Source organism: Balaenoptera acutorostrata, chromosome 9 (assembly GCF_949987535.1).
Source record: "Balaenoptera acutorostrata chromosome 9, mBalAcu1.1, whole genome shotgun sequence".
NCBI classification, from domain to species: domain Eukaryota; kingdom Metazoa; phylum Chordata; class Mammalia; order Artiodactyla; family Balaenopteridae; genus Balaenoptera; species Balaenoptera acutorostrata.
In genome coordinates this window covers 45,109,718-45,134,541 of record NC_080072.1, presented here as the reverse complement: position 1 = coordinate 45,134,541, position 24,824 = coordinate 45,109,718, and the positions used below count along the sequence as shown (strand labels likewise).

Here is a 24,824-nt window from a genome sequence, read left to right as displayed (position 1 = left end):
TTCAGCAGTGCAGGGGGCTGAGATTTGGGGGAGGGGGGCTGGTTGCAAATTGCAGGGTCTGCCACGTTCTCTATGTACTGGCTCTCTTCCTCTGCTTCATTGGAGGCGTCCTCTCTAAGCGTCATGGACTAAATGCCGTCACCTTGATGTCTTTCTCAGGAGGAGGGGATGTGGAAAGAGCAAGAAGCCTCTAGGCGAGACCCTCCTGCGGAAAGTTCTTGCGCTGCCGCCGCCATCGGCACACCGGAAGGCAGCCCCCCAGGTATCCCCAATTCCTTCTTTAGGAAGGTGCTAAGCTGGCCCCTCAGGCTGCCGTGGGGCCTGCTTCACCTTCCCCGGAGGCTGCTTAACTGGATTCAGGGACTCCTGCGTGCCGCCAGTCTGCATATCAGGGACAATGCTTACAACTACTGCTACACGTACGAGCTCCTGAGCCTCGGGCTGCCCCTGCTCTGGGTGTTCTCCGAGGTCCTGGCTTCCATGTACCGGGAGACCGAGGAGTCCCTCGAGGGCATCCGCGACTGGCTGCTCAGATGCTTACCGGCCAAGCTGCACTGAAGCCCAGCCCCAGAGTGCCGTAACATTTCCCGTGTAGATGGCAGCGTGTGCAGCTGTCTCAGGCACTGGCCAGGGAGCACCACGCCCTTTAACCAGTTAGTTCAAAGCCAAAGAGTTTCCCGTCGGCCACCTGCACCTGGCCTGGTCGCGGTGCACGTCTGCTCCCGGTGCACAGGCCAGCACAACATGAAGGATATTTTTTTATACCTTTGTACTTTTATACCAAAGCGAGCCATATTTCTAGGTTTACATTTCAATTTTTAACTTTTAATAAGCCAAGAGAAAGCATCTTTTTCTATGAGCGTCAGTTTTTCTAGACACGGGTTTGATGTTTATAACTGGTATTACAAACCCTTTCCACGTTGTGGTCAGTTGTAATAGCTGCTGCCTGCAACATGAATGATTTGGGCTTCTATGTAAACCAAAACCAGTGCCTTTTGATTTATGTGCCTGGATACCACTTTTCAACAAGGGACAATTGTTTGCAACATGAAAGCATAATATTTTAGAAGAAAAAAATAGAAAGGACAGAAGAGAATTAAACCTACAGAAGCACATGGCAGTGTGTAGTCGCCTGTTATCTGTCCTCCCAGAGGGCGGAGGACTGTTTTGCTCACTTGTTTTGATGTAAAATAGTAGCGTAAAGGTTCCTTGCTCAATACCAAATCACAGCCAAATGATGTAGAACCACAGGGTTTCAAGCAGATTGCTACAAATATACATTTCCCTTCCCACTAATGAGCATGGCAGCGAAAGCCCATTGGCCCCTGACCACGTGGAGCTCCATCAAACTGATGCAGTGTTGAAGAGTTATGTCAGCTGGTGGCATTTTAAGCCCTCCTTATGAGGTCCCCAGCCCAGGCTGCAGTCTGAGCCAAGGCCACTCAGGGTCCACAACCATGAGGCTGAGGGAAGAAACTGCCCTTTCACATAATGTCCTTTGAGACTGAGGGCATTTGTTAGCACCTCAAGGTATTATTTCTGGGAAGCGTGGCCTGCCCCGTGAGCGTGGCTTGCAGATGTCCTGGCTTCTTAGCCGCTCGGCTGCCATGCATATTTGGTCAAACAGTCAGAAACCATTTATTTTCACGCTGTCCTAGCAAAGGAATGCGTCTGACCTCCAGGGGGAAGCTCCCCTGTGTCTTGACTGTCAGGGGAGGCTGGGAGTGGACGCTATGACTGACTCATGCAAAAGAAATACACCCTATTAAGGGCAAAACAGGCCTTGGGCCCACCTGCATTCTTCTCTCTGGGCATCTGGAAGAGGCCTCAGCTCTCCCGACTCCACTTGCCTGGACATGCACGGCTGCTGAGTCTGGCTGAACAGTGGAGACGGCTGATAGAGAAAGGCCTCCTGCAGTGTTCAGTGTATCTAGAGTGGCTGGGCCAGAGACGGCTCTCTGCGTGTTATACTAGAAAGATCCTCTAGGTTAAATAAGGATGGAGCCCGGTAGGTTAGGAGCCAGAGCTCTTGAGGCCTTTGAGACGCCAAGTTCTCTAGGGTGGGAAGAAGTGGGGAGGCATTTCTATAAACACTTCCCTAAGTCCTTGGGCAAATCAGGGGCATGGCTGCGGCCAAGTTCGTGGGAACTGGCGCCTCTGTCCTTGTTGGAACTGTTCTCGTCCTATGACTCGCATTGTGTTTTTCCAAATTTCTGCTGGTATTTTAATGTTCCGCATGGTGGGAGGAGCCCTTGATTCATTTTATGTTTGATTCTGAAAGTCACGACATAAACACATGCACAGCTGTGTCATTGTTATTCCCATCAGCTCAGGGCAGGGTGAGATGCTTTGTGGGATGCTCCGTGAAGCCAGAGTTAGGATCTCTGAGGATGTCACTTTTGGCCATAAGGAGACTGGTTTGAATTACTCTGGCGAGACAGGGCGTGCCTGTCAGAAGCCTGAGATGTTTGTATGTTCTGAGACTTTGAACCTTTCTGGTGGGGCAGCACCAAAACACAAAGGTGGGTCCTGGGGGCAGATGTCTCTAAGCCTCCACAACATATTCAAGAATGAACGTGGGGCTCGAGAGTAAAATCGGGGCAGAGAGGATGTGCAGGGCTGTGGAGGACGGGAGCATCGGCCAATCACACGGATTCACTCTTGCAGATAAATTGCTGCTCACTGCCAGAAAGGTTCATCTGTCCTAAGCAAGCCGTAACTTGTTTGGGGAAGTTTCTCTTTTTTTTAATGGTTGCCTCGTTTTCAATAACCGTGCCTTCTCGTGTTGCCTTGTTCCCCGCAACTAAATTCTCTTTTCTGTCTCTCTCTTTCCAACCTTGCACTGTGGCCGTCAGTTCATTTCAGCCTTCCGGTGCTACACCCACTTCTTGGCTGACACAATTCTGCTCTGAGGTGACTGGTTTTCTTGCCAATTTTCAGAGAGTGGTACTAACCCCTGACCCGCTTCCGTACCCCATGCCCCGCCGTGGCCTTGGTTGTGCTAACTGCGAGTGTCTTGCATACTAATGGGCTCATTCAGTGGCATGGTTGGTGAACAGCATGGAGTGGTGTTCAGCTCGAAAGCCGTTTCTGATTCCATCCCTCTGAGCCGGCTGCCCGGTCCACCCCAAGTGCCTGCCCCGCCTCCCCTCTGCGCCCTGCGGCCTGCGTGCATGGTTTTCTGGTTTGCACTTACAAAGCCCCTCACCTTCCTGGGAGGGTTAACCCTGAATGTGAGACAGTACCATAGAGAGGGCGCTTCACCTTTGAAAAGAACTCTTTCATCTCTCAGCTTCTGAAAAAGCACATGCGTACCAGCATCTTCTTCAGTTGGTTCTAATATAAAGGTTATCGATGAAAACCATAGGTGACTCTTTTCGGAAGGATTTAAAAAAAAAAAAAATACTCCCAGGCTTCATCACAAGCTTGACCCAGACTCTGTATTTTGGACACACAATCCCAGTTTTCCTAGCAAATCCTTTCTCCACTGCAGCCTATACTTTACCTCCAAGGGCTTTGCTGTGGCTCTTCTGATCGCTCTGGGCTCATAAAGCCCTGGATGATACAGAAGCTTCAAGATGATACAGAGCAGTCATTGTCACAGACCAGGGATGCCTTTGAGAGATGACTCAGTTCGGCCCCAGGTCTGGAGCAGCGCATTTCAGTGCCCCCACGACTCTTTAGCTGGGGCGGCAGGACACTCGGAGTGCTTTTAAAGAGAAACGCCACGCCAAGTACAGTGGGGCTGCTGAAGGCCAGGCCTCGCGGTCTCGGGCTGCAGGTGGTGTGCGTCCTGCATGCGGCCCAGAGCCATGCTGACCCTCGCCTGTCCGCACAGCCCCGCATGCTGCATGGCTTCCTCGTAGGTGCAGATCCTAGCCAGGACCAAGTCACCGTTCTTGTCTTATCTTCTCTTGCAGAGTCTCCCCCCTTTTTAGAATGTCAACCAAAGAGTGCCCTCCTCCCTCCAGCCTCCTCCTTAGCTAGCCTCCCCACCTCATCACCACGCATGTTTGTGACCTTTGGTAGTCATTACAGTGCCACATGGAACCCTGTATTTTGCACACGGTGGACAATGTTTAGCTTTATTTATGGTATTTGATGCTGTAAATGAAAATAAATATGGTTCTTTATAAAGCTCATTGTTTCCTCTCTTCTTTGCCATGGAAGCTGCTCAAACCTTAAACACAGGGGTTGGTTGAAGGGGTCAGCCTTCCCTAAACTGGCGGGCCTTCACTTGTGGTGACATGGGACTCTCTGGGGCTGTGCTGGGTACTCTGAGAGGAAATATTACCCAGGGGTAATATTTGGAAAATATCACCCATGCTCCGGGGCCAGGCTTTGAGGGCTCTTCCTTGAAAATTCATGGTGCTTTTCTGCTGTAGATGCTGGGCATAGCTGGCTGAAGGTCAGAGTCACCTCAGCTGTCAGGAACAGGCTGTATTAACAGCTGCTTGCACCCATTTCCCACACACATCCAAGCAGTGGACCCGCAGGAGAGCTTTACGTGGGAACCTTACTGTAACTTAGATTCCCATGTGATAGAGGTTGGTCTTGAAAGTTTTGTGCTGGTCTAGCTGAGTGATGGGTGAAAGGTAAGGAGGAAGGACTGGACATTGGTTTCAGGATGGCAGTGAACATGGCAGGTGTGCTTATCCAGATGCAGAGCCATTTGTGATGCTAAGAGACTCGCCTTGCCCCCAAAGGCTCAGGTCACTCAGTGTCTTAGGCTGCAAGGCTCTGCCCACAGGGCCAGTCTGAGGACAGCACCATGGCAGGCTCTGGCCCAATTCCACTTGTCTTTAAGGGAAGGATTTGAAGTTTCACTCAACTAGTCTGGACAGTGTCAAAGAAATCTGGTCCTCAGCCTCCCTAGGGTGGGATACCTCCCTTTGCCATGCTGGATGTGGCTGGGCTTCTGATGCTGGCATGAAAACTCATCTGTGAACTTCACGAGGGCCCTTGTATCTCTAAAGGGGCACTTCTGAGGCCCTGGGCCTCTGAGCTCAGTTGCTGGTGCCTGGAACTGCCTCCAGAGCTGCCTGTGGTCATGACCAAGTGTCTGTACTCTTACCCAAGTGAGATACTCTTGCCCTTCCCTAAAAGGAAGGGTGTTAGGGACTGAAGTCAGGAGCTGGGTTAGACAAGTGACTCATTCCTTTATTCATTCATCTATTGAAGTGTTTGTTGAATACCTACCATGCCCTAGGCATATTCTAGGTCCTAGAGATGCAGCAGTGAACCACACAAAATTCCTGCCCCTCCCTGCATCTTGGACTACATGTATCTCGGTGTTGTACTAGACTTGATTTGTTTTGTTTAGTTGTGCATGCACTTATTTGTTTATTTGTTCATGCACACATTTGTTTGCTCAGCTAATATGTACTGAGCATCTACTGTATGTTGGGAATATAGCAGGGAGTGAAACAGACAAAAATCCCCATTCTCGTGGAGCTTATAGTTTGGTTTTGATTTTTGATGTGAAGTTGGGTTAAAACAACATTTTCCAAAGTGTGACAATGGAACACTAGCTTCAAGAGGTGCTTTGTGAAGAAAGGGTTCCATGGTCACAGAGTCTGAGAAACGTTTTATACTAATCATGGCAGTCCTCCCAATTCTTGGCGATCCACAAGATTCATTAGCACATTGAAGTCTGAGGAGTCCTCCAGTAAAGAAGCCTAATTAACTTTGTTCAAGTGGGCTTTCCTGTACCTCTTTGAAGTGAGTTTTTTGTTTGTTTGGGGGGAGTTTTTGTTTTGCATATTACATTCTACATAAGTGTTTGGTAGAATATTCTTTATCCAAAAACACTGGATGGAAGAATTAAAATAAAAAATGTAAATAATAGAATTAAGTATTAAATAGAATTAAGTACTGGTGAAATAATGGAGTGGTAACTTTCTAAACTTTAAAACCTCTGATGGAAAAAAATTACAGAGGAAAAACATGGCACAAATCTGACTTACAAACATTTAAAAAACTTAACATAAAAATAAAAATGAAAATATCCAACGGGCAGTCAGACTGGGGAAAAATCTGAATTCAATGTGGTGACAAAGATGTTCATTGCTGTGGCATTTAGAAAGTTCCCACAAAACGATGGTCTCAGGTGCCTTGCACATGATATTTGTTGATTAAAGACCCAATAATAAATGGGCAAAGGCTGTGCATGGACAGTTCACACTCAAGCAAATTTTAAAAGAAAACACTAAAACAACAAGCATTTCCAAAAATGTTCTAACTTGGCTTTCAAAGGAATGTAAATTAATTATGCTGCACCCACTGAATAAGTAAAGGAATAGTGAAGTAGATCGTAAGAAAAAATATGAACTTAATCACTAGTATTAAGTGTAAAGTTAAATGGGAACCATCTTTTCTGGAAAGCAATATGGCAACAAGTATTATGACCCATAAAAGGGATCCTGACCTCTTGGCCCAGTAATCACACCCCAGGAACTGATCCTAAAGAAATAATCCAGCCAAAGAAAGAAAATCCCTGCAACCTGAATATTGAGTAGAGTAAGGGGGTCAAGCAAAGCGGGTGGGGGCGAGCCATTCTCCTCTATTTCTGAGAACTCATTCACTTTCAGAGTTTTTTCTTTCATCCCTTAAATAAGTGAAAGAAGCGACTGCCACTTTCACTGCCCCAAGGCCACTGTTTCCACAGGGCCAAAGACTTTCTGTGCGGTCCCTCATTAGCTCGTCACCTCCTGGTGGCAGCCTTGAGTTGGCACTGACATTAAAGTTCACTGATGCTAGAGGTGACCTAGAGCAGCATCTTCAACTGTTGAGGAGCCCAGGCCAGGAATCAGGTGCTGCTCTCAGGAGAGCCTTGGCACAGGGGAAGGCCCTGGCCTTGGCCGAAGACCGGCTTTGGCCCCAGGACTTCGTATTGACTCAGAGGCACCGGGCGAGCCCCTTCTGTGAACGGGGCTAACCGTGCCTCTGGCAGAGGGTTTGGGGAAGGCAGAGTCAGTGAGCTGAGCGTGCCCAGCAAGAGCTCTTGCTGAGCTCTAGGGAGCACTTTCCTGGGTTCGTGCAGCAGCGAGTGCCCTGAGGGAGGCATTCTAGGTCAGCTGGGGCTCAGAGTCTGACAGGACATCTTCTGGCTGGGGACTGAATGGGTCTCAATTCACATGGAGTGGCAACATCTATTGTTTTCTAGTTTTCTGGTCCCCCAGCTCTCTTGAAGGTGACTGGTTATCTCCCTTTAGACACGCTGGCCCCAGCTTGAGCCCCTTCTCTCCTGCCACCTGCTGGCAGCACTTCAGTTTTGCTGTGGTGAGTGCCTGAGTCTCAGCACAGGGAGCTCTGGCTCGGGCTGCCTGCTCACCATCTCCACTTAGCTGTCTACTGAGAGTCTCCAACTTGGACGTCCACCCCCAACTCCTGATCTTCCCCTGAGACAGACACTACCCTTGGCATTTGCTGTCTCTGGACACGGCACTTCCATTCTTCTTGTTGCTCAGCTCAGAGCCTTGGCTGGAGTCATTCTTGGCTCTTCTTTTCTTGGCCCCATGTCCAGTCCATCTGTGAATTCTAAGTACAGCCAGAGTCTGTCCACGTCTCACCACCTCCATGCTACCGCCTGGCCCCAACCACTGTCATCTCTTCCTGTGTTATTCCGGTGACCTCCTCTAAGCTCTCCTTCTAGAGAGCTCTCCTTACTCCATTCAACCTGTTTTCAACACAACAGCTATAGAGGAATCTTGTTAGAACTTAAGTCTGATCTCTCCTCTGCTCCAAACTGCAGCAGCTCCCCAGCTCACTTAGCGTGAAAGCCAAAGGCATACAGTGGGGACACCTGGTAAGTGCCGCCGGGCAGGACAGCCATGCCCCAGTATGGCAGGCGGGCCTGAGGCCCAGGGCTACCTATCAATTTACTCATCACCTGAAGACCCCCTAGAAACTGGCATTCCCGGTAGTACACTCTCAGAAGCCCCGGGATGGCAACTGTGCTGTCTTTAGGCACCTGTGCTTTTATCTTTTAAAGGGACATGCACTGCAAAGGACCTTGGTACTGGATAGACACATGTCCCTCCTAGAGCAATTAGGTGGAGGGAACACCTGACACAGACCCCTTCCCAGGTCCCTCCTCCATCCTGCTGAGGGCTTGTCAGTGTCCCCTCACTCATCACAGCCCACCTTGAAGGAGGGCAAGGAGACTCCACTATGCTTAGTTTACTGGACATCTGCCTATTTGCTCTCAGATACACTCCCTGCCCTTCCCCTGCTCTGCTCTGTATTAGAGAGGTGTAACCCTTGCAAAAGACATTTCCCAAGCTCCCTTGCGAACTGGTTTCCTACTAAGTTTGGCCGTTAGGACGCGCGAGTGGGAGAGTGGAGGGCGGAATCGAGGGAGAAGCCAGGGTGTTCCTCCTGTCCCTCTGCATCCTGGGCAGTGCTGTGTCTTTTTTGTGGTACCCGCCTCCTACTGCATGGCCCTGGCCTCTGGACTCATAGCACCAGCTCCTTCCGGTGTCCCCCTAGCCAGTGGCTTCCTGCCATTACTCATCTCTGGGTTGCCTCACGTTCCCCATTTGGCTTTCCAGCTCATCCAATACCATCGTTATTAGTCTCCTATATTAACTTTACTCTGTTGAACTCCCTGGCTTGGGTTCTATTTTCCTGACTGATAAACTTAGTTCCATTGCTCTTGTTAAACTTTTTTCTTCCAAGAGAACTGTGGGCAAGACAGCAGAAGGAGCTTTTCCAAGCCCAGAGGCAAAAGTGGCTCTGGCAGTTAGGAGCTGTGTGACCTCGGACAAGTGAGATAACACCTCTGAGCTTCCGGTTTCCTAATCTGTAAAATGGGCTTAATAACTGTATATAGGAGAACATGTTGTTTTGTTGTCTCCCTGGGTTCTGGGGGAGAGTGGAAGGGTCTCCAGACTTGGGGAGAAAACAGGAACAAGTTCACCAGCAGAAATGGGGCAAGGGTCCTCACGCTGACACTGCAGCAGTGGCCTGGCCATGAAAGAGCCTTGGGACTTGGCTGCTGGGGGTGGTGTGCGAGGACAGACATTTCCCTGGACACTGCCTGGCTCTGCCTGTGGAATCTCATCTTTCACCAGGGAGCAGGCATCTGGCCGGAGCAACGGGAGGAGACTGAGATGCTCAGCTCTAAGCAGACCTCCTTCCCTCCAGGAGGCCAGGGCAGCTGCCCTGGGAGGCGCTGGATCATTCTCAGCCCCGCCGCCATGCACCTCCTCCCCGGGCAGCCCCCAGCCCCACTGAATTCTCCCTACGAGCACAGATGACTTCAGGCAAAGTCTAGGACAAAGAGCAGCCGGGCCTGGGCGAGGCGGCACAGGTGAGCACGCCCAGGCCTCTTACCTGCGGCTGCCCACAGACACACTGCTCTGTGTCCAGGGGTGGCCGATGGGGCTCACTCTCGGGGCGGCCCTGGCTGAGTTACTGTCTGACACCACGTCCTCCCACTCACACAATGAAGACGATCATACTGTCCTTTCAGGATAGGGGGATGTTAGAGAAGATGAGTGCCAACTGCTAAAGAGACACGTGGGCCCTGGATGACGAGTTGGGGCTGCTTGCGTTATTGCCTTTAGATTACTTCCGTTACTAGTACTAGTACCACTAGAACTGCCACTACGGGTCTGTGCATGTGGCCAGGGATCCTCAGGGGAAGGCAGTGTCTGGAGGTAGAAGTTTGAGTGGAGAAATTTCTTCCTGGGGGGGCAGCAGTGGACCTGAGACCCAGCAGTAGCCCGTGCCCTGGGCCTTGCGGGGGCAGAAGGAGGGAAGGAACATGTCCTCCTTGGGGGCTTTTTGCCTGGGCGAGGTGGTGACCGGAGGAAGCACCAGCTTCTTTTCCACAAAGTCTACACCTCCAGGTGCCCCTTGCCCCTCCACTGATATCCAGACTCCACTGTCAGAGGCGCTGGCCCTGACCCTGCTGCACTGAGGGATCATCATTCAGCCACATCCCCACCCCTCCAGAAGCCCAGGGAGCCAGCTGAGCCCTTACCCTGGTCCGTCCCTCAGCCCTGCTGGCAAAGTCAAAACTCTCTAGGAGAGGGGGAAGGAGGAAAGCAGACCTGGGGTGTTCCTTGCAGGTTTGGGCTGGTCCCTGAGTACAGGGGCCGTGCGTCTGTGACCAGCTGCAGGTAAGGGCTCCGGGCGTGCTCACCTGTGCCGCCTCCCGCAGGCCTGGCTGCTCTTTGTCCTAGACTTTGCCTGAAGTTATCTGTGCTCTTAAGGCGAATTCGGTGGAGCTGCACAGCTCACCTCCACTGCCTGCAGCTAGCTGCCCGTCCGGCCAGGCTGCTCTCCACTCCCTCTCCCCTCTTCTCCACTGCGTGTGCTCAGCTGATAGGTCTCTTCTGTTATCACAGCTGCCTCCTCACGGTCGCCCTCTCTCCTCCTTGTGGGCCCTCCCGTCTGCCTTCCACTCTGCAACCAGAGCCATCTTTCTGAGAGGCAATTCTGATAATGCCAACCCCCAGCTTCCAGCCCTTCACTGGTCGCTCCCAGAGCAAAACCTACCCTCCATTTCGCCATTCAAGGCCCTTCCTGGTTTGATGTCAAAGCAATCATTTCCCACTGGTTTGGCCAGTTTCCCACCGGTTTTCTACTTTCTGTACCCTTTTGCCCTCCAGTCGCATGGACTTATTTTCCATTCCCATGCAGTTGGCAGTGCTTTCCCACTTTGCTCTTGTGCCCAGGGGTCTGCCACCTCTCCCTTCAAATCCTACTCATCCTCAAATCCCATTAAAACGGTGCCTCCTACCCAAAGTCTTTATTGCATGGAAGTCAGATCTCCCTCCCCTCCCACCTCGTCTTGGCCTCAGTCTCTGTGTTCTACCTTCTAATGCAGGTATTTGTGAACAGACCTTCTTTCCTCTGTGGGGCAGAAAGAGACCCTTGAGGGCAGAAGGAGACCCATGGCTGATTTATCTCCAAATCCCCAGCACAAACCTGGATCAGAGGAGGGCACAGTAGCTTCTGTTGACCCTATAAGTATCTGTGCACAGAGCTCACAGGCACATACACCTATACTCAGATATAAACCAGGTATAGAGCCGGATCTCTGCTACAGCAATTCTGTGTAACAAGCCTCCCAAATCTTAGTAGCTTGTAACATCATTTTTCTTGCTCATGGTGTCTATGGGTTGGCTGAGTGGCTCTGCTTCCGGCTGCAGGTGTAAGGGTGACCTGGGCTCTCATGGGATCGGCTAGACCGTAGGTTGGCTCCAGATCTGTTCCACGTGCCCACAGTCGGGGACCTAGGCCGCTGAAGGGGCAGCAGCCATCTGGGACGAGCTCTTCTCATGGCCAATGAGCAGGAGTGTGAGTGGACTAGCCAAACAGCAAGGCCCTTGAAAGCCGCTGCTCATGTCACACCCACTGATTTCCACTGGTCAAAGCAAGTCTCACGGCCAAGCCTCTTGTCAACTGAGCAGGGAAGCTCACCCCATCTACTCCAGTGGGAAGGAATGCAAGGTCATAGGACAAACCACAACTCTGTTATGGGGAGGAAGTGAAGAACTGGGGACGTATTCCAGTCCAAACTCCCAGAAGAATGGCCAGATGCATTGCTGTCCGTTTGTGGCTTTGTTGTGCTCACAGACATACAGACTGGTCCCCGTCCTTTGATGAAATGTCCGACCGAGTGCTGGTGTCTTAACCTCTCTGTTCACCTGTTTTGTCCTCAGCAAAATGGGGATAATACTACTTTTCTTAGAAGCTTGTGTGAAATTCAACAGACTTATTACATGTTAAACACTTAAACAATCCTTGATAAAAGTACTCAATAAAAGTAAGCTGCTGCTATTATTATAACTACACAGTCAAGCATCCAATTATAATTCCTGCTCCCCAGATGCTCCTTCTCCGTCCACAGCCACACCAATGCAAAAGGGTGCATACATGTCCTCACAGCAAGCATGCACTGTACCAGGGCTTGCAAACTGGCAAACCACTGGCTGCATCTGGTTGTAGACGTGTTTCGTTGGACCTGTACGGTATTTTAAAATGTGAGGCATTGCACATAAAAATCAAAATTTCTCGATTACCTTTGCAGATGATAAATAAAGAGTAGATAACATCCCCCAGAAAGAGTGTGTGAGGTGAAAAAAATGAGAGGGCCCAGGTAGAAGCATGAAGAACCCAGGACTTAAGGGTTGGCTAGAAGTTGGGATGGCTGAGATGGAACGGCCAGCTAGGCAGGGAGAGTAAGTGTCCCTGGGAGCAGGGAGGGCTCAGAGGGCAAGAGCTGCAGGAGGACCCCAAAGCCTTGTGAATTGGATTTAGCAACAACAAGGAGGGCACTAGGGACTTTGTTGGGGGCAGTTCGGGTAGTGGAGGCATAGGCAGGATTATAGGGGATTGAGGAGTGAGTGATGGGAGGTGAGGAAGTGGAGAAATTGAGAGCAGCAAACTCTTCCCAGAAGATTGGCTGGGAAGGAGGAAGAAGAGTTGGCTGGGGAGTGGGGGGAGGTGGGAACTGGGATTAAAAATGGTCTTCTTAAAACTGGAGAGGTTTCAGCATGTGTTAATACTGATGGAAAAGGTCCAGTAGACAAAGAATTAATGACACAGGGAAGAGGAGATAATGGTCCTTAGTTGGGGCGGGGGGGCCGGTGTAGGAGGAGCCAAGTTCAAGTGCAATGTCAGCCTTAGAGAGGAGAAAGGACTCCTACCCCACTGTGACCAGAGAGGGGGTCGCGGAGCCAGTTAGTGGCCAAGAGGGATCTGGGACTTGGGCTGCCTGTCTTGCTGATTTATTCATTCATTGATTCATTGATTCATTTAACAGGTATTTATTATTGAGCATCTACTCTTCACCAGGCACCATTCTAGCAAGAAATGAAAGAGGCGAAAATCACTGCTTTTATTCTAGGCATGGGAGAGAAATAACAAACAAAATAAATGGGAAAAGTGTATAGTTTATTAGAAGGTGTGATGTGCTATGAATAAAAATAAAGAGGAAAGGAAAGCGCTGAGGGTGTGGGTTGCAGTTTGAGGAGGATGGTCAGGGTCACCTCCTTGAGAAGGCAACAGTTGGCCACAGTTTTGAAGGAGGGGAGTGAGCGAGCCCTGCTCTCTGGGGGCAGCGTCTCCAAGGAAGAGGCAAGAGCCTCTGAGCCGGGGCTGAGATGGGGTGCGTGCTGAGTGCGGAGGGACAACACAGGGGTCACGTGGTCGGAGCAGAGAGCCGGGGGCAGCACTGGGAGATGAGGTCACAGGGGCCCTGGAGGATTGTGACAGGGGGTGGCGTGATCTGACTTCCATGTTAACAGACACTCGGCAGCTGTGTTGAGAATAGACTGAGGGGTGGGGCATGGCCAGAGGAAAAGCAGGGAGACCAGTAGAGGCCGTTTCTGTAACCCAGACAAGAGATGATGGTGGCTGGGGCCAGGGTGACAGCAGAGGAGGTGGTGACAGGTGCCTGGATTCCTGACGTATTTTCAAGGTAGAGCCAACTGGATTTGCTGATAGCTTGAGTGAAGAGTGAAAGAACAAAAGGAGTCAAGGATAACACTGAAGTGTTGCCTGGAGCAACCTGAAGGCTCAAGTTGCCATTTACCAAGATGGGAGGGCCATGCGGGAGGCAGGCTTGGGGAGAGGCAGAGATGGAGAATTCCATGGGCATGAGTGTGATGTGTCTACGGGACATCCACCTGGAGATGCCAAGTAAGCAGTGGCGTATACACATCTCGATTCAGGGGAATGTCCAGGCTGGAGAGAGACATGTGTGAGTCATTGTTGTCTAGGGTTATTTAAGGCTGAAACCAGATGAGATCTTCAAGGACGTGAGTGTAGATGAGAAGAGAAGAGGTTCAAAGACAGTCCTGGGACCGTCCAGTGCTGAGAGGTCACGGCGTGGGGCGGGGGCAACCGGTGAAAGAAACAAAGAGAGAAGGAGGTAGCCAGTGGGGACGAGGGAGCTAGGCTGTGCTGTCCTGGAAGCTGAGAGAAGAGCTGTTTCTAGGAAGGAGTGATCAGCGGGGTCAGAGGCTGCTGGTGTGTCAAGTAAGATGAGAAATGAGAAGTTACCACTGGGTTTAGCGACACATTGGACATTGTGATTCTGATAACAGCAATGCAGAGGCTGGTGGACCTGGGGTGGGACCTATGGACATTTCAGACCCTCCTCTACTCTTAAGTCGGACAGTGTGTACGTTTGTGCCCTGCACACAAGTCACGTGCTCGAAATGCTGGGGTGTCTGGTGGGCTAAGTGGTGGGGATCCAGTGATGGCACGGTGGATGAGGTCCATCTTAGAGTGTCCACCCAAGCCTCTGGAGGAAGGGCAGGCGCCCTGTGGGGCGGTCCATTCCCACCATCTCTCTAGACCCTCTTCTCCTCTCAACAGATGAGCCAACCTCCCCCAAGAAGCCCAAGAGTGTCCCGGAGCTCGAACATGGGGATGTGGCTGGTGGAGCCGCCTCCCCCCCGCCCTCTGAGTGGACCTCAGTGAGGATCAGCCCCGGGGAGGAAGTGGTTGGGCAGGACGTGCTGGCTGTGCGTGTCCTGGTCACCAGTGACAACAGCAGGTACGTTCCTGCTGCTGCAGGATGGGGGCAGGATGGGTTGGGCAAGGGGACAGCATTCGGGAGCTGGTCTTATCCCCACTCACTTGCAGTATGACCTCCCTGTGCCTCCATTTCCCCATCTGTAAGATGGGATAATCCATAGGGAGTTGTCAGGATCGAAGAATTAACATGTCAAGGGTGTAGAACAACCCAAAGAAGCTTAAGTAACAAAGGCGAATATGTTGGATTTACAGCCATCCACGGAGAGGCCTGTATGTGGAACTCTTGGCTGCTGGGGGCCTCAGCCTACATCCATAGATTCATGTCCGCATATCAAGATTTCAAGGTTGGGCTCCAACTGGTACTACTCACATTGCATTGGGGCTAATCGATGAACTGGACCGGGCTGCTGTTGTGACTGGCAGGCTTGGGCAGGCCGATGGACAGATGGTCCACCAAAGCCCACAGATGACAAGGGGCAGTGCCCTCACACAAAGAAGCATGCTGGACAGAGAGAGAGAGAAAGAGAGAGAGAGAAAATATATATATATATTCATGAAAATGTCACTAGCCAATAGGTTTTGTGCTTCCCCACCCCAGGACTGTGTTGTGCTGTCCCCACTACCTAGGACACCCTGCTTCCACTCCCACACCACCTGAATTCCTGATGGTTATTTATCCCCCCACCCATTCTTTTCTGTAGTCTTTTCCATTCCCTCATCTATTCCCAAGGGAAGCAAGCAGTATTTAAATGCCTGACGTTTTAGGCCCAGGTCCTAATGATGAGCTCATTTTACCCCAGAGAGCTTAGGAGTCCTGCTCAGGGACGGTGAAGATGAGAGCACCAGCCTTCACATGAATACTTCATTGTACATCTCTGGGCCTCTTTCATCTGCTCTGATCTGAACTTGCCTGCATTCACGTGCTAGGGCTGCCATGAAGAACCACAGACAGGTGGCTTAAACAACAGAGATTTATTTTCTCACTGTTCTGGAAGTTCAAGGTCAAGGTGTCAGCAGGGTTGGTTCCTTCTGAGGACCATGAGGGAAGATTCTGTTCCAGGCCCCTCTCCTCAGCTTGTAGATGGCGGTCTTCTCGTTTATGTGGCATTTTCCTTCTACGTATGCCTGTGTCTAAATTTCCTTGTAAGGAAAATTGTAAGGACACCAGTCAGAATGGATTAGCACCCACCCTCATGACCTTATTTTAATCTAATTACCTCTTTAAAGACCCTGTTTCTCAAAGCAGTCACATTCTGAGGTACTAGGCATTAGGACTTCATGTGAATTGGGCTGGGGGGGGACACAGGTCAGCCCATAACAAAGCCAGAGGCTGGGTGCCAGGCATAGAGGTAACTAACCCACGGCCCTTGCCCTAGAACCCCTTTGCCTGCTGGAGGGCAGCGACAGGCAGGGCACGGTGCAGCCGGGATGGCAGGCCTCCTCGCTCACCTGCTCTTTCCTTCCTCCTTCCAGCTCGGACGAAGAGGCGGACTGTGGTGGCAGTGAGGCCTCCAGGGCAGAGCCCTGGGACGAAAGACCCCGGCGACTGAAGTCCCGACCCTCACCCCTCCTGAAGTCCCTCGCCCAGCACAGCTCCCTGAGGGAGGCCCTGCCCAGAGCAATCTCTCCACGTGGCCCCGAGGAGCCTGAAGCTGTGCATGGTGAGCAGAGGGCCTGCCTGGGCGAGACAGACAGACGGGCTTGCGTGATCCTGGGACACGGGGGTGGAAGGGGGGAGGGGGGACAGGGACCCCCATGGACGGTTTTTCCTCATGGAGGGCCACGTGACAGTAGGCCTGGCCCTCAGACTCAGAGGCAGTGAAGCTGGGACCTTTGGGGGCCGGGGTACAAGTGGGGGTGAGGGGACTGGACCCAGGCCCAGCCTCCTCTCCATGGGCAGCTTTGGAATCTCAAGTGGGAAGGAGGCAGAGGGGGCTGGCTGGCTATGTGTCACAGGCAGAGATAAAGGGGCCCCAGGACCCTCTTTCCTGGAGCAGCATCCTCTGTGAATATCCCCTGAGGGCCCCTCTGGCATTCCATAGCTCGTGAGGGAAAAGGAGGTGGGCTCAGCTGCTGTTGGACCACACACGTCTCTGAGCAGCACAGTTTCTCTGGGGCCACCAGGGGGCAGCACCGGGCCACTACCAGTGCCTGCGGCTTGTGGAATGCGCTATAACAAATGCCCTATCACTGAGTACCTGTATCGGCCAGGGCTTTCCCTGTACGTGGTCCCATTTCATCCTCAGGATGACCATGTGAGGTAAGTAGCATGAAGCGCATTTTACAGGTGTTCAAATGGACTGAGTGTTCTCCCAAGGACTCACACAGCTTAGTAAGTGGTGTGGCCCAGTGCTGGGTGCTCCACACCCAAAGAAGTCGTTGTCTTTAGCATTCCAGCTTGTTTTAATAAAGGGCCTTGAGCTGAATGTTTTGATTTAGGCAAGGGCAACTAGTGACCTGTGGGTGGGAAGAAACAGGCTAATAGCAACTTGCCATCATCAGGACCAATGGCCTTAGCTGCCTGGGGAAAGCCACAGCTCTACTTGTCCTGCGCTTCCCTCTGGTGGCCGAGAGCAGAACTTCCACATGAACCTAGAAAGGTTCTTACGAGTGATGGTTTCACCGGAAGACCAGGGCTGGGGCCAGAATCCTGTAAACTCTGGATTTACCCTCTCATGTGAGCTGTTTTTAAAAAGGACAAATTGTCATTACAACACATTTGCTAAGTACCATTTGTGGTGCTGTCCAGAAAGGCTTAGCACAGGCAGTGGACAGAGTCTTGGGGACTGCTGGCCTCTCCATCACCCTGGGCTCCAGCCTCCTCATTTATAGATACGAAGACTGCCCACCTTTCATCCCTTCCCTCCATTTCTCCTTTCTCCTCAATTGTCAGGGGATTTTAGGCAACTTACAAGAAAGACATAAAACAAAATTGTGTGTCTATATGTATAAAAGATAATGCCTCAAGATAAAGCCTAAAGATATATACATGAAAGGGAAAACCAGTTTAGGAGGTATAGACCTCAGAGAGGCAGACCATGATCCTAAACAGTTGCTCTAGTGGAATCATAAATTTGATTCTGAGTTTTCTGGCAGCCAGAGTTCAAATGGAAACAGACAATTACTTCTGACTGTTCACAAGGAAAAAAATACATTGGTTTGCAGCAGGTCTCAGAGCCGGTACCACTTTTCCTAATGCTTCACCCTATGGAAATATTCCAGCTCTTGTCAAATAGATGATATTGAGAGATGTGTTTGATCGTGTCTTGAACAATGGGGTCTGCAGAAAATGCAGCCATAGTTTTCCCAAGGCTGTTTCGTGCAGCATCCTTTGCTGGCAGGTGAGAGCATGACAGCAAAACATGACTCAGCTAGAGCACTTCTCCCAGGAGGATGGGGTTAGGGGGAGAGATCAAGGCAGTGTGGCCAAAGCGTTTTGTTTGACAGTCCAGTTTAATTCCAGAATAAGAAACATAGTAGACAGAGAAGTGAATAGACCTCACGACTTTCAAGCAATCTTCTGTTGGTTTTGTCTTTATCCATCACGATTTCCATCACTGCCAAGCAGACCACACTGTAAGGTTACAATCGCTGGCATAGTCTAAACTCTGTGTTTCGTGTTGCTGGTTGTGGTGAGTCCCATCACTTTACCAGATAATGTAGGGTTGACATCATGTTGTGGGTGTCATGGAGCTTTGTTAATCACTATTTTCACCTGGATAAATGTCTCGGAGGTTAGCCGAGGGCATGCCGAAAAAGACCAGGATGTTGCTTTAAAAAGATTCCTGGTTTGTACACCATGCTCATAACAGCATTTTTCACAATTGCCGAAAGGAAAAATGACCCAAATGTCCATCAACAGGTGAATGGATAAACAAATTGTGCTATATCCACACAATGGAATGTTATTCAGCATTAAAAAGGAATGAAGTTGTGACACATGCTACAACATGGATGAAACTTGAAGTTATTATGCTAAGTGAACTTAAGCCAGGACAAGTATTGTATGATTCCACTTCTATGAGGCACCCAGAATAGTCAAAGTCACAGAAGCAGAAAGTATAGAAAAGTGGTAACTAGGGGCTGGGGGAAGAGGGTGGATGGGGATTATTGTTTAATGGGGACAGAGTTTCAGTGGGATGAAGAAAAAGTTCCGGAGATGGATGGAATTAATGTTTGCACAACAACGTGAATGTACTTAATGCCATTCAACTCTATACTTAAAGGTGGTTAAAATGGTGATTTTTATATTATATATGTTTTACCACCTTTGAAAAGACTCCGGGACTGCCGCAGCTCATCAAGGAACCTATCCCCTCCTCAAAGTTCTTTAGCATAGAGCATGCCCACCATGATGGTTTAAAACAGAAACTGAGCCCTGTGTAATAGAGGCCATAGAAAATGCTCAGTAATGCTCCCCTAAAACACCTAGTTTAGTGGTTCCTAAAAATCCTGCTTAAGAGGCAGATTCCTAGGTTCCCTCCTTCAGAGATTCAGATGCCTTGGGTCTAGAGTGGGGACCAGTATCTGCGTTTATGGAAGCACCCCAGATGCCTCCAGGCAGGAGGACCACGTCCTGCGCTTTGGGAATCGCAGAAGAGCAGCTTCCTAGAGGCCTGCTTGGATGCATTAGTCATAAAATGCACGCCTAAAACAACTGAACGAATTGGTCTCGTGCACTGGGTTCTTGGACATAAACCAGTTACAGTTAGGAGAGAAATCTGCCCTCAGATTATTCTGATTTAGAAAAATCGGTATTTATCAATTTTTTTTCTGGCAATAATTTGATAACAGGATGGTCCAATGGCCTACGGAGGACATTTATTGTTAGTGTGTGACAATGAAATGATGTCATCAGCATCCTATGTCACAATACTTACCCTCTTACTCCTTTTGCAGAGGGTCATACACTAAGATCTCCAAAAGTAGTCCCTTAAAATAAATATAAACACATTAAATAAATATACTATAAACTAAAAAGAAGGGAACAGCCCTGCTTTACTCTGCTCAAAATTACTGGATCAAATCATGACTACCCACTCTATTCCTATTGTGGTAAAAATGTGTGTAAGGATGCCCTATAAACACCAATGATGGAAAACCTCTCGTGAATTTTAACCATTTCTAACAAGTCCCATTCCATGAAGTTAAGAGCCAAGGAGAAGCAATAAGAGCTTTTGGCACTCTTCTGTGTTTCTTGAGTAATTTCTCCATTAGGTGATGAAGAGGTTAACTCTGGTCTGCAGGAATCAGCTGTGCTTGTTCCTTATGTAAAACGTCCATGACCTGCACTTGGCAGGGGGAAGTGGCCCTACATTGTACATAGACTGTTCATTCTGCAGTGGGGAGACAGGGAGGTGGCACCCTCACCTATCCACATAGGCTCCTCCCCCTCAAACCCATGAGCTTGATTATGACAGCAGACCTGTGGGACGGGGAACCGCCAGACCAGACACAGCAGGAGCAAAGCTCTCCAAATTGATAAGGGAGGGAGGGGAGCCAAGGAGCTATGGAGATGAAAGATCTCCTGCTGAGGAAAGAAAGCCCCCAGGTCGGGTAGAGGCCTGTGCTCCACAGCCTGGCTGGTGAGAGCTGACAGCAGCTATGGGCCCTGGCGGGGAGTGGAATCTAGGACTTCCTGCAGACAGAGGGCGGGCTGGGCCAGCTGTGTTCAAAGCTTCCCCACCCACTCTCCACGCCCACATCAGTCCTGCGGGCTTCCTTTCCTTCCACACCTCGTGGTCCCACGTGTGGGAGCCATTCAGGTGTGCCTTGCCCCGTCTTTCTCTCTGGCCGTGATGGAATCACCACAGAGACCTGGAGCCTGAGGCCAGGTCTGAGGGCCCAGTGTGGGAACGGGGTACATTTACATCCCACTGCCCACTCATAGGCCCCAAATGGCTAAGACCCATTTCTTCTGCCTGTGATGTTCATTTTGCTCAGCTGATTCTCAAGGCCCAGCTGGGCAAAGGGTCTTCATAACGCAGCCCACGGCATCCTGCAAATGTGTTTCCATCGGAAGCAGGCCAAGAGGAGGGGTTGTGGCCATGGAGTGTCCAGGGGTTCAGTTAAAACTGGTTCCCAAAGGGTTTTGGGAGCTCTGGGGGTAAGGTAGAGAGAAGGTGGAGCTTTCTGCAGCTTCCAGGCTTCAGTGAGAGCAGCTCTGGTTCATCTATGACACATTTGGGGCGTTGATGTGAGACTTCAGCTCCAAAGAGCTACTCTGCTTAAAATGAACGTGCCGTATATGCTTGTGTATATACGGACATATGTATATACATGTATGCATATAAACATGTATGCACACATGCTTATTAACAATGGGTGAGTTAGAACGATGGCTCATAATTTGAGATATTTTCTGAAAGAGGGCAGTACCTGGCCCATAGCAGGGTCTCAAAACAATTTGATGAGTGAATGAATGAAAAGTTGGAAGTGTGTGTTATAGGGACAGGGAGTTTCCGTCTGAGGAGAGGAAGGGGCTCAGTCAATTATGACCATTAGTCTACTAACTTTTGGTAACTGGGCCATAAGAAAAAACTCCCTGTTTATTCTACCCGTTTAACAGACTCTTCCTCCCTCCCCATCTTCTCTCCCTCTTTCTTTTTCCCACCACAGTTCTGCAGAGGGCCAACAGCTTCCAGTTTCCAACTCCCAGCAAATGCCAGAGCGGGAGAAGAAAATTCCAGTCGAGTGAGTCATGAGCTCCCTGGGGGGTGGGAGGGGGCAGGAGCTGTCTGGTTAATTCCCAAGGGCAGCTGTTCTCACTCCTCACATGTCCTCTCTGAACTGGCCTCCTGGATGTGAGGGGCAAGGAAAGAAATGTACTGTTTGACGATTTCCGCTGCTCTCTAGAGGAAGCACTTTCCAAGCGATTTGCTACGTTTTCTTCCGCCTCCCCAGCTCCCCACTCGGGAGTCACAGGGCCTTAGAACTCTACAATTGCACTTGACAGGGACCTTAGCAACCATCCGCTCCAATCTTCTTGAAACACAGATGAGGAAACTGAGGCCTGAGGGCTCTATACGTTTTTTTTTTTTTTTTTTTTTTTTTTTTTTTTTGTTCCACACACACACACACTGTATTTTATTTTTACAAGAGATAGACTGACACCAAGCATTGTACATGGATGACCACAACAAAAGCAACAATGATTGCAATTACCAAACATGAAACACCCTTATACTATGTCATAATATTGACATTCAGTCCAGTAATCCTCCACTGTAACAGCTCCTTTACTTTGCAGTGAAAATTGATTTGTATATTCTTTGCCTCTGAGTCCTTGTGGGATTTTTTTTTTTTTAATTCAGACAGAAAGTCACAAAAATTATACTCATCCTCATCAGTTCACTCAGTCCCATGTAATTAATTTCTTTTTTTTCATCTTGATCTTTTGTTAGCACTTTTATGAGTTCATCAGTTTTTCATTAGAGTTCTGAAAATGCTTATTCATTCAGTTCAGCAGTACAGTCAGTTACCAGAAACCTGTACTTGTCAGAGTCTTTTCCATGAATTTCTTGAAGATGAAACTCTTTTATAGGAACATATTTGCAAAATCATCAGAGTACACCCAGAACTGTCTGTAAATGACAAAAGACTTAAAAATGACCATGGTTAAAGATTTGATGAAAGTTCATAATAATGCAGTTGACAAGAAAATTAGTTATTTCTGAGATATACATTTTAAAGTAATAACTAGGATTATTACTTATAACATTATACCAGAACATATAAGATTTTTAGACGTTTCCTGTAATGTCTGAAACATTTATATTAACATATTTCCATACATATTTCCATACAAATACAAATATAAGATTTTTAGAAATTTCATGTAATGTCTGAAACATTTATATTAACATATTTCCATACATATTTCCATACAAATACAAATATAAGATTTTTAGAAATTTCATGTAATGTCTGAAACATTTATATTAACATATTTCCATACATATTTCCATACAAATACAAGATTTTTAGAAATTTCATGTAATGTCTGAAACATTTATATTAACATATTTCCATACATATTTCCATACAAATACAAATATAAGATTTTTAGAAATTTCATGTAATGTCTGAAACATTTATATTAACATATTTCCATACATATTTCCATACAAATGCAAATATAAGATTTTTAGAAATTTCATGTAATGTCTGAAACATTTATATTAACATATTTCCATACAAATAACCCAATGAAAGTTTAGTATTAGTTGTTTTGTTTGTTTTTTTATACTGCAGGTTCTTATTAGGCATCAGTTTTATACACATCAGTGTATACATGTCAATCCCAATCGCCCAATTCAGCACATCACCATCCCCACCTCATCGCAGTTTTCCCCCCTTGGTGTCCATATGTCCATTCTCTACATCTGTGTCTCAACTTCTGCCCTGCAAACTGGCTCATCTGTACCATTTTTCTACGCTCCACATACATGCATTAACATACGATATTTGTTTTTCTCTTTCTGACTTACTTCACTCTGTATGACAGTCTCTAGATCCATCCACTTCTCAACAAATGACTCAATTTCGTTCCTTTTTATGGCTGAATAATATTCCATCGTATATATGTACCACAACTTCTTTATCCATTCGTCTGTTGATGGGCATTTAGGTTGCTTCCATGACCTGGCTATTGTAAATAGTGCTGCAATGAACATTCGGGTGCACGTGTCTTTTTGAATTACGGTTTTCTCTGGGTATATGCCCAGTAGTGGGATTGCTGGGTCATATGGTAATTCTATTTTTAGTTTTTTAAGGAACCTCCATATTGTTCTCCATAGTGGCTGTATCAATTTACATTCCCACCAACAGTGCAAGAGGGTTCCCTTTTCTCCACACCCTCTCCAGCATTTGTTGTTTGTAGATTTTCTGATGATGCCCATTCTAACAGGAGTGAGGTGATACCTCATTGTAGTTTTGATTTGCATTTCTCTAATAATTAGTGATGTTGAGCATCTTTTCATGTGCTTCGTGGCCGTCTGTATGTCTTCTTTGGAGAAATGTCTATGTAGGTCTTCTGCCCATTTTTGGATTGGGGTGTTTGTTTCTTTGATATTGAGCTGAATGAGCTGTTTATATATTTTGGAGATTAATCCTTTGTCCGTTGATTCATTTGCAAATATTTTCTCCCATTCTGAGGGTTGTCTTTTCGTCTTGTTTATGGTTTCCTTTGCTGTGCAAAAGCTTTGAAGTTTCATTAGGTCCCACTTGTTTATTTTTGTTTTTATTTCCATTACTCTAGGAGGTGGATCGAAAAAGATCTTGCTGTGATTTATGTCAAAGAGTGTTCTTCCTATGTTTTCCTCTAAGAGTTTTATAGTGTCCAGTCTTATATTTAGGTCTCTAATCCATTTTGAGTTTATTTTTGTGCATGGTGTTAGGGAGTATTCTAATTTCATTCTTTTACATGTGGCTGTCCAGTTTTCCCAGCACCACTTATTGAAGAGACTGTCTTTTCTCCATTGTATATCTTTGCCTCCTTTGTCATAGATTAGTTGACCATAGGTGCGTGGGTTAATCTCTGGGCTTTCGATCTTGTTCCATTGATCTATGTTTCTGTTTTTGTGCCAGTACCATATTGTCTTGATTACTGTAGCTTTGTAGTATAGTCTGAAGTCAGGGAGTCTGATTCCTCCAGCTCCATTTTTTTGCCTCAAGACTGCTTTGGCTATTCGGGGTCTTTTGTGTCTCCATACAAATTTTAAGATGATTTGTTCTAGCTCCGTAAAAAATGCCATTGGTAATTTGATAGGGATTGCATTGAATCTGTAGATTGCTTTGGGTAGTATACTCATTTTCACAATGTTGATTCTTCCAATCCAAGAACATGGTATATCTCTCCATCTGTTGGTATCATCTTTAATTTCTTTCATCAGTGTCTTATAGTTTTCTGCATACAGGTCTTTTGTCTCCCTAGGTAGGTTTATTCCTAGGTATTTTATTCTTTTTGTTGCAATGGTAAATGGGAGTGTTTCCATAATTTCTCTTTCAGATTTTTCATCATTAGTGTATAGGAATGCAAGAGATTTCTGTGCATTAATTTTGTAACCTGCAACTTTACCATATTCATTAATTAGCTCTAGCAGTTTTCTGATGGCAGTTTTAGGATTCTCTATGTATAGTATCATGTCATCCGCAAACAGTGACAGTTTTACTTCTTCTTTTCCAATTTGGATTCCTTTTATTTCTTTTTCTTCTCTGATTGCCGTGGCTAGGACTTCCAGAACTATGTTGAATAATAGTGGTGAGAGTGGACATCCTTGTCTCGTTCCTGATCTTAGAGGAAATGCTTTCAGTTTTTCACCATT

At 48.1% G+C, this 24,824-nt stretch overlaps 1 protein-coding gene across 12 annotated transcripts in view; it reads left to right on the top strand.

The window, feature by feature from the left end:
* The window catches only part of MICAL2 (microtubule associated monooxygenase, calponin and LIM domain containing 2), a 237,624-nt gene that overhangs the window by 136,101 nt on the left and 76,699 nt on the right, over window positions 1–24,824 (top strand). For 7 of the 12 annotated variants that reach the window (XM_057552292.1, XM_057552287.1, XM_057552286.1 and 4 more), the window contains 4 exons: window positions 160–262; window positions 14,338–14,518; window positions 15,973–16,160; window positions 21,118–21,192. In XM_057552292.1, the coding sequence (XP_057408275.1) occupies window positions 160–262; window positions 14,338–14,518; window positions 15,973–16,160; window positions 21,118–21,192 (547 nt within the window). Of the gene's footprint in view, window positions 1–159; window positions 4,138–14,337; window positions 14,519–15,972; window positions 16,161–21,117; window positions 21,193–24,824 lie in introns of those variants that run through there. The other 5 variants (XM_057552295.1, XM_057552293.1, XM_057552294.1 and 2 more) reach the window with 4 other exon arrangements.